Here is a 10,375-nt window from a genome sequence, read left to right on the forward strand (position 1 = left end):
AAGGAAGATGAGACTGAAGAGGTAGAGAGTGACAGACAGACTGCAGACAGATGGCCAGAGCTCTGTTTAGAGCCTTTCCTGATGTCACTGGGCGTCTTCACACACGCACTGGTCTGTTCTACCTCTCTCTGCCATCCAAACCATCTGGCCTTCCTCTAAACACAAACAGCTATAAATCATAACAAGAGCCTGAGCAGGTGAGGAGCACATATAATCACAGGGGGAAAGAATACAGCCTTGTTTATTTTGCGGAGAGTAACAGCTATGTAATACTGTTAGCCAGGAGCGGTCTGACACAGCTACACAGATTCCACCTATAAAAAAAAAGCACCCAGTAAAAGGCTTAACGCTTGTACACCTGTTATCTTGTCTAGGCTGTCAGTACATCAAAAAACAGGTCACAAGTGGGACTGACTGAACTAAAGTGTTACACAGACATCAGGTTATGAAACCGATCAAAGATGTGTGTGAGTGACCACAGTACTCCAGCTCTTACAGAACGAGGGGCTTAATAATACTGTGCCCAACTGACTGTTGCATAATCTCTGACTCGTTCTCAGACTCTGGTTTAGATAGGTTTGAGCCTAGGAACATGCAGGAAGAGGAAAAGGAACAGGAAGTGGAGCAGAGCAGGCATTTTGTCCTCTCACACACTGCTTCCTGCCATCTGGGGGATCGGCTATTGTGTACTCAATGACCACACATCCTGTAACTAGCCATCCCAAAAGAGAAGAGAGAGGAGAGGGAGGAAAGAAAGACAAATAGAAAGAGTAGGGATGCACTAATATTAATATTCTGGTTATTACCCATAATACACATATCAGCGAATAATTTTCATGGCCAAAATCAACATTAGACACTACTTAGATGCTACTAAAAAAATAACTATTTTATATTTTATATCTCACTAAAAACTAAAATCAATCATTTTGCATTCTACAAATGAATGTAGGCATCAGAACATTAGAATGGAAAAACAGATATTCATTTTAAGATTGGCTAAATATGAACATTGGGGACATTGGATGAGGAATGGTGAGGTAGGAAAATGTAGAGGGGAAGAAAATTGAAGATGAAGATGAAAAAGAGCCAATGTTGAACACTCACCCTGTGAAGAGTCACCGTGTGCTGTTCCCATATTACAGTTTCCTCCATTGTTGTACTCTGACAGTGAGACAGAGAGAAAGCGATCAGTTAGGACAAAGTCTAAGCACAGTCAATGAGTTTGTATCAGCAGGTATTTCTCCTCTTTGTCAGGAGGTGATTTTACTCTGAAGTTCATAGAAGTTTACAGCATGTGCCTAATAAAAGCATGTGATTAATAAAGCCTATTGACAATACTGTAGTCTAACAGGGTCAATTACAAGGTCAAAACAAAAATTAAACATACATAAATCAGTTGTTCACAATAAGATCTATAGCATGTTGCATAGACAACACATTATCAATTCATGCGACTTTTAATTTATGGCTGGCTTATAACACCGTATCACCATCAAACAGAACAGAGTGATGTGATCACTATAAAAACACCTGCCCAAAATGCCCCGGGCTCCTGAGACATTCAACTTCTCTTGTCTGACCAATCAGACGACAGCTGTCCCACTCATGTCTCTGCTTTCAATGCACACATCATACAAACAAACTGCTACAACATGAACAAGCTGCACTGGTATAAGTCAGAAGGGACAGACGCAGAGAAAGAGAGACAGGGAATGATAAAGACAAGGAGAGGAAGAGCAGATGGTATTTATAGCTCTAACCCTGAGCTGAGGTGAATGGTTTGTGCTTCTGCTCCTTCACCCCTGTACTGTAGATGCCAGGCTGGATAAATTATTACAGTAAGTCTGAGAGTTTCAAAACAGACTCAAGCACTAATGGTGCACACATTGTGTGTCTAATTACATTTTAAAAATGTTTTTTCACTTAATGAACAAGGAAAACTATATCGGTCAATATAAGACTGCAATAAAACATTTTAATGAGAAAACATTTTATAACACCAGCAAAATCAAACAAATAAGGAATACTTCCTATACCACCCACTGTACATCACACTTGAACATCCAGCATATCTGCACTGAAAACACAGTTTAACCCTGCTCTGACCTGTTTACCACGCTGCTTAGCAGGCATCTCATTCATGGTCCTAATTGGCACAGGGGCATTATTCAGTTCATGCCCCCATTTCTACCCCTCTCTCTCATGGTTAGGCTTTATTGTGAGAGGATCTGACCTATTTGAAAGGCATCCACCTCTCACAATCTCACCGTGCCTCGATCCCTCCTCTGACCCTCATCCACACATTCCTTTAATGTGTCTGTAGTGGCAGAGGTGCTGGATTCATCGGACTGCAAGAGCTGACAGCAGGGGCCCCGACCATAAGAAAAATGCCCATGCAGTGAGCCATGCGACAGACAGAGAGAGAGAGGCCTAGGGGTTCTTGTCCTTGGTGGCGGAAGAACAGCAGACTGTTTAGGCTTCAGAAGAATGGCCCCATTACGCCTGCGTGAAAGCTTAGGCAAGGCCAGGAGTGGAACAATAAAGGCTGGAATACACTACATGACTTCTGACAATAGACAAGTCAACGCTAGATGCCAAAAATCAGTGCCAGTCTGAAGATCTGAGTTGACAGATTTCACAGAAAATTATGTAGTGTAAGATGGGCGCAGAGTCCAATTTTTAGCTTCAGACTACAGTATGAATCCATCCAGTAAGAGGATATTGAACATGTTTGATATTTTTAGCTAATTTTTTAATTTTAACATTTTATTTTAACATTTGCCATGCATCTAGCAATGAGGTGCATGTTTCTGCAGGAGTTTGTTCTGAACAACTTGAAAGTCTGGTAGTATGTGATTCTTAATTTACTGTACGAGGCTCAGTTTTGTACATAACCATGTACATAGTCTAAGAAGTGTTTTAAAACCCATTTCAGAGTTGAAAAGCCATGTAGTGTATTCCAGCCTTAAAGGGGTCATATGATGCGATTTCAATTTTTCCTCAGCCCTAGCAATGCGTAAAAAGACAGTATAAGTCATTATAATCCGTAATTATGTCCCCACTGGATGCAACAAATGCCTCGTTTATAATGGGTTTTAATGTTTATGTCTCGTAGCTCCGGCCGGACAGGGCATCACAATATAGTAAGGGGCGTAACATTTCCGTCACACGCTTGAGGTATTCGGCCAATCACAACGCTCTGGATAGCTGGCCAATCAGAGCACACCTCGCTTTTCAGACCGATGAGCTTTGTAAAAATCGACGCGTTTCAGAAAGGCGGGGCATAGAGGAGAAACAATAATGTACAGTATGTGGAAAATAATGTGTTTTTTTAACCTTAAACCGCATAAACACATTTCATTACACAAAATACACAAAATAATGTTCTTTTTAGCAGCATCATATGACCCCTTTAAGGAATTTTAATGATTCTGGTTCCACTTACCCATTCCATTAACAAATATTTTAGTAATTTTAAAGATTAAAGATATTAGACAACATTTGAATATAAAAAAAATCTTGCATTTACTGTCCTTAGTAGCTAGTCGTCGAATAATTTTCAATGACATATCATTCAGCAATATGGTATGATAGGCCATACATGTTTATATACAAATATTATATGTGGGTGAGCCCTTAAAATGACCAAAGCTGCATCAGCCACCTCTGCCTCAGTTTAGCTACACGTAATATTTACATCAGTCTCGAAAGAATGACATTTACACTTCCTCAAGGTTCCTAGTCTTCACTGGTCTATTAATGAAAGGGATCGTTTACTCAAAAATTCTGTCATCATTTACTCTCCCTAATGTTGTTAAAAACCCATAAGACTTTTTATCATCTTCAAAACACAAATGAAGATATTGTTTAAAAAAAACAGAGAGAACAAAGCTCATTGGTTCTCATGTGTCAAGAAAGCACATGTGTGCTTCCGTGTACCATTTCTGTAATTACTTACAAATAAAAAAAAAGTAAATAATTACTAGGGCTGCACGATAAATCGCATGCGATATTTAACGCGCATCTTATCAGTAAAGCCGGTTCTGTAATCAACGGTAATTCTCCATCACGTGCGGGCTTTGAACAACGGCTCTGTGTAGTTAATGCTGCTCAATGTGAAAGCACGCACGTGATGGAGATTTACCGCTGATTACAGAACCGGCTTTCTGACAAGATGAGCATTAAATATCACATGCGATTTATCGTGCAGCCCTAATAATTACTTACAAATAAAATCCTAAATTAAATCTGTTCAACATGTAAAATGATTGTGTCTCTTCAGAAAACTTGGATTGCCACTCAATTCATCTAAATTACAATTGTAATGCCTTTATGAACGTTTTGAGGCGCCAACATTTTAGTGAAATTTACCTTCAATGGAGGGAATTCTGTAAGGTTTCATTAAAAATATTTTCATTTTTGTTTCAAAGATGACCATTTAACTCCAGGGATCTCATCTCTGCTGAGAAAACATATGGACATATGGAAGCCGATTGTCAGCAGTGTGTGTGGTCAGGTAACAGTCAGACAGGAGAGTCACTCCACAGTGCTCGAAGCCGTTTATATGAGTCCGGCTAAGCACTTCCGATTCTCTAATCTGATGAGATTATCTTTTAATTCATCACAACAACACAGAGCTCAAAGTAAACACACTGTTCTGAAATCTGAGCGCTGTAAAGCTCAACAGAGATAAAACCTGACTCCTAAAACACTTCTTAAGAGAAACCTCTGCAGATTTGACCAATTTGAACTTAAAATTCCACTCTATTCCTGCTAAATTATAGATTTTGAATCTATTTTCATCCAAAAGTTGTCCAGCCCACACAAACTTATATTATTTTTGCAGCCAAAAGAAATCTCCTGAAGGCAATTCAAAACAAGGTATCATTTTGCAAAACAAGAGTCCGAAACACAGCAGAGATCTAATAATTCCCTACAAGCAGCAGCAAACAATAAGTCTTTTTGTGCGCAAGAACGCCTGGGTATATTTACAGTGCCGTGAAAAGGTTTTTGCCCCCTTCCTGTTTTTTTAATTTTTTGCATATTTGTCACACTTGAATGATTCAGATCATCAAACAAATTTTAATATTACACAAAGATAACCCGAGTAAATACAAAATGCAGTTTTTAAATAATGATTTAATTTATTAAGGGAAAAAAGCTGTCCAAACCTGCCTGGCACTACATGAAAAAGTAATTGCCCCCCTAAATCTAATAACTGGTTGTGCCACCCTTTGCAGCAACAACTGCAATCAAGCATTTGCGATAACTGGCAATGAGTCTTTCACATCGCTGTGGAGGAATTTAATCTGTTCTTGAATTTCTTTAGATTGCGGCATGATGTGTTGCTCTTTAAGCATGATTCACTTTGTCAGACAGGTTCTATTTAAGTGATTTCTTGATTCAACAGGTCTGGCAGTGATCAGGCCTGGGTGTGGCTAGTGAAATTTAACTTAATCACAGTTCTTTCATGATTTAACAGGAGGGGGCAATTAATTTTTCACGTAGGGTCAGGTAGGTTTGGACAGCTTTTTTCCCTTAATAAATGAAATCATCATTTAAAAACTGCATTTTGTATTTACTTGCATTAACTTTGTGTAATATTAACATTTGTTTGATGATGTGTAATATTAACATCTGTTTGATGATCTGAATCTTTTAAGTGTGACAAATATGTCAAAAATTTTTAAAACAAAAAACCTTTTCAGGGCACTGTATACATTCACGTTTATTCAAGCTCAAGGCCTAGCTGAAGGGCAAACACTGGGCAGTCCCGCTCAGAACCAAAGAATCGTTCTTCCACTAAAGAGAGTCTTTGTTTCAAGTACACCTCAGACCTGCCAGAAAGAGAGCAGGGGTTCAAAGAGCCCAGATAGGCAGCTAATAGTGAGCTCTGACAGCCAGGTGAAACTGAGAGACTTTCTAGTAGATCAGTGGCCATCTTTTCTGGGCCAACAGCTTCATTAAAACGGGCAGGCAGCTTAAAAGGTGGTGCACTAATACTCCGAGAGATTTCTCTCTGGATCGATAAAATTGATGCAGAAACCAACTGCTAGTTAGCAGCGCCTTGGATTTTGATCGCGATAAGCAGTTCCAGGGTGTTTGCTAGCGAGCTGCGGCACTCATAGCTGTTAAATAATGAGTGTCCTGGTCATTAGACCCCTCAGCACACACTAAAACAGCACAGCTATAATTTAGGTCTAAATACAGGTTTCTGCACAGTGTTTCAAATAATACTGACTGCTTTGCAATGCAGTAGGGAGGTCCAGATGTGCCCGAGTGTGTAAACTGAACTCTCTCTCAAAGAACATTCCAGCAAACTCGTTCTTTGTTACACAACACAGCCTGGCTAGCTTTCCTGTGAAACTTCTCAACTGCTACAACCACTGAAATTAGAGCCATCTCAAGAAAAGAAAAAAAAAAAGGAGACGAGAAGTGTGTTAGTGTGGAGGACATAATAAACAGCAGATGTAAGAGCCGTAACGTAGAACTGCGAAAGAGACTTCAACCTGAACCACTAATCTATTATTGATGATGCAAATGTCAGCATGATATAAGCCACACACACACACACACACACACACACACACACAAATGCATGCGTTTGTCTATTTTCCACGTTAAAGCACAAATTACAGACTTCAAATAAAAATATTAGAGCAAGACATGTTATACATGAAATATTAAAAGATTTAATTAAAGAGCAATTTTATGTCTTTGTTTCCCTGATAAATATTAAAGCTCTTTTCCGCTGAAAATCTCCTGTTGGTTAAGGTGCTGACCATGTCCTTTCTGCTTTGAACAGGAAATGATCCATTTAGCCTTATTCTGGAACAAACCCACACAGGGTAAAATGGGGCAGAAACAGCTGAACTGATAGCAGCATGTTCACATTCATTAATACTTTTTAATTTAGATTTCAATTGTAATTTGTAATTGCATTTCTGTTTCCTGCATTTTCATGTTGTTGAAACTTGAGCCTAAAACAATCTACAGTAGAGATGATTAAGTAAGGTCACATACATCACCTAGAACACTGAATCTGTGTGCCTGTTGTAAGAAAGTGGCATGTTTAGGAAGGAAAAGTCGACCGTTGACACCAGCATGTGAGCAGAGCTCTGACTGGACTGGACAGGATGCAACCAAGAGCTGGAATTTACTGAAGGAAGCTCCTTCCTGTTTGCAGGGAGTATTTTTGACTTTAAAAGAAAACACCCAAGCCGTTACAGGATCGCCTTGAATTGCCCAACATCACTGAAAACAAAACAATGCTGTACACATCACAAAAAAAATGTAATAATATAATATAAATAAATACATATGACTAATTATAATATTAAAAAATGTAACAACCAATATAATGACCAAATACCAAATCACACACTAACCAATACGTTCAGAGAGAAAGCACTGAAATAAACTGATCATATGAACTGCAAAGCAGCAAAAGCAAAAGCATGTCCACTATGGCCTCTGTCCCATTTGTCTTTTTATGACTCTTAAGGGCATACATGAGTTCCCCTTTGGTAGCTGCTATGCTATTTCTATGTGATATCTACATTTTCAAAGCATGGGCCTGAAAGAGGGCTGCAAGGGCTTAGGGGGCATTTGGGACAGGGCCTATATGTCAGCAATCACTGAGAGCACTAAAGACCAGAGAGGTTTTAGTCCTGATTTTTATCTACTTTCACTACTGAAGACATTCACTACTGGTATAAAACTGGGCACTGTAAGATTTGTAAAAGTTTGTGAATGTCTTTAGTGCTCACCAAAGCTACATTTATTTGATCAAAAATATAGTAAAGATTTATCTACAATTTAAAATAACTGTTTACTATTTTATTATATTTTGAAGTGTAAATAATTTATGTGATGGCAAAGCTGAATTATCAGCAGCCATTACTCAAGCCTTCATTCTAGGGGTGGGAATCTCTAGTCACCTCACGATCCGATCCGATTCCGATTCTGGGAGTCACGATCCGATTCCAGAATGATTCTTGATCTACGAGTTCATGGGTTCGAGTGGTGTATGTGTGTGAGGAATTGGAAGCAAGCAGAATACGGGTGTTTCTATAGCAAACTCCGCGTCATCACGCATCTGGTTAAAAACTAAGCTCAGAATCAGAATCGTTGGAGAGAGAATCGCGATGCATCGATGGATCGTTTTTTCTCCCACCCTTACTTTATTCTGATATGCTGTTTTGGTTCCAAAGAAACATTTCTTATTATCTATCTATCTATCTATCTATCTATTATCCATGACAAAATGTTGTGCAGCTCATATCTTTGTGGAAACTGTTACAATTTTTCAGAATTCTTATTAGTATTCTAAAAAAATTATATTGATTTATATTGAAATAGATTTCATTAAAATATATTTGTATTGAAATATATTTATATTAAAAATATTTATTTGAAATAGAAAAAAAAATGTATTTGCATCCTTGCAGAATAAAAGTATTAATTTCCAAGAGTGTTTACTTTTATCTAGCATCATTAGTTAGCTTTTTAGCAGTATCCTTCAGTAGGCCTGTCGCAATAATCAATATACCGACTTATCGCGCTATATATGTACATGACCTCAATAATTTTTGGTGACGCAATATATCGCACATTATATTTGTTTAAAAATAATGTCACCATGTTTTGTACATTCCACTTGCGCCTGTGTCTTTGCAGCTTCTCGTACATAACATGGTGTAGTCATGAGGTGCTAGTTCAAATTTAAAAAATGCTTCTACAAAAAAAAAAAAGTTTCATCTGCAGATATGGCCTTGTTTAGGGATCTGTGCCTTTGTGCATACGGACATCTGACTGCTAAGTAATAGTGTGAACCCTTAATTTACACAGAAAAGAAGGTCAGGAAAAAATCTGTAGATGGAAAAATCTCCATACAAGTTCTTTGTGCAGTTTTCTTTTTTTGTACTAGTTACTTTGCATTTTATGTTAGAAAATGTTTATTTACTATTTATTCAAGTTTTTTAAGGTATCCAATATTTTGATACTTAATTTCCATGATCTAAATATTCTTAAAAATTAAAAGTTTGTTGTCATTTGGAAGTGTGTAGGCCTTCTTGCATTATTATGCTGTTACATTTTGATTATATATTCAGTGGCATAAAATGGTCTTTAAAATGACAATAATATCGCTTATCGCAATTATTTCTGGGGCAATATATCGCACAACAAAAAGTTGTTATCGTGACAGGCCTATCCTTCAGAAGTGTCACTGAATGACCATTTTGCATATCCTTGATCTATTTTTTAAAAAAGTGAAAAAAACAAAAAAATTATAATAATAATAATAATGTTTGAATAGATGTATCACCAAACAGATTGAGCAAATGAAGAGTATTAGAGAAATGCTAAGGAGACCAGAAAGGGCTGGACATCCCCCCCACCCCTGAATCAGGATTAATAGGGGCAGCCCAATATCCTAATGCTGCCATACTGGGATTGCCCTGAATGATTCAAACATAGAAATTCCACCACATTCCCTTACTTGAGCACCAAGAGCTTTACACCAGAACAAAACTCTCAAATCATGTCGGCTAACAATGATGAAAAAAAAATTACGAGAGATTAAATGCTGGTTGCATGGTCAGATATCAGATGCAACAAAACCACATCTAAGAGTGACCACATACATGTTTTTGCTGTGGACACGCATGCAACATGATAGGACCTAAAAAAAAAAAGAAAAAAAAAAGTTTGACTGTGTAAATCCAGACTTAGTTACACAACAAGCCACCTTTACTGCAACCCATCCTGCAAAGCCCAAACAGTGATCAGTCAATCTGATGACTTCACATGCCCTGAGACACCACACAATGCAGATGTTTTCTAAGGAAAAGGCTCTAGCATTTGTTTAATTCTGAAATATCACAAATAGATTTATTGTTTTCTAGATTTTTTGACCTAAATTAATTGGGTGTAACCCATTTAGAGACACAAATGCATTGTTGCATGTGGGAAATGGCATAATACTCTCTGCTGCAGAGTGTAACACTCACAGTTCAGCGGTAGATGGTTGAATCAGGTTATAAAAACAAAGATCTGTATGTCTCTCCATGCATTTCTTCGTCTTGGCCAAGATCCATACACACTGCAGGAGTATACTGTGCAGTTGCCCGCTTAATGTAAATCCACACAGAAAGAGTCAGGTGGCTGGCAGCGGTGCACAAGCACAGAGCCTGTTCCTCCGGCATGCTAAAGATCCCTCATTAGAATGAAAGGCAGGAACTCCACATGTTCTTAGGATGGATGTACACTTGCGTCAGGTAGAGAGAGATAATATCCTGCTTGGTGTAAAGAAAAAAATTCCCACTGCAGTAGTTCCTCACGGCTTCTTCCTCTGTACATGTGGTGTGTG

The 10,375-nt window shown here is 38.2% G+C and overlaps 1 protein-coding gene across 9 annotated transcripts in view; it reads right to left on the minus strand.

Annotated features, from left to right (window-relative positions):
- Positions 1 to 10,375, minus strand: part of LOC107670746 (tight junction protein ZO-1-like) — a 133,864-nt gene that overhangs the window by 39,965 nt on the left and 83,524 nt on the right. For 8 of the 9 annotated variants that reach the window (XM_016463473.1, XM_016463472.1, XM_016463481.1 and 5 more), the window contains one exon: positions 1,108 to 1,164. In XM_016463473.1, the coding sequence (XP_016318959.1) occupies positions 1,108 to 1,164 (57 nt within the window). Of the gene's footprint in view, positions 1 to 1,107; positions 1,165 to 10,016; positions 10,037 to 10,375 lie in introns of those variants that run through there. The other variant, XM_016463479.1, reaches the window with a different exon arrangement.

This window comes from Sinocyclocheilus anshuiensis, unplaced genomic scaffold (assembly GCF_001515605.1).
Source record: "Sinocyclocheilus anshuiensis isolate Anshui unplaced genomic scaffold, SAMN03320099.WGS_v1.1 scaffold816, whole genome shotgun sequence".
Classification (NCBI taxonomy): Eukaryota; Metazoa; Chordata; class Actinopteri; order Cypriniformes; family Cyprinidae; genus Sinocyclocheilus; species Sinocyclocheilus anshuiensis.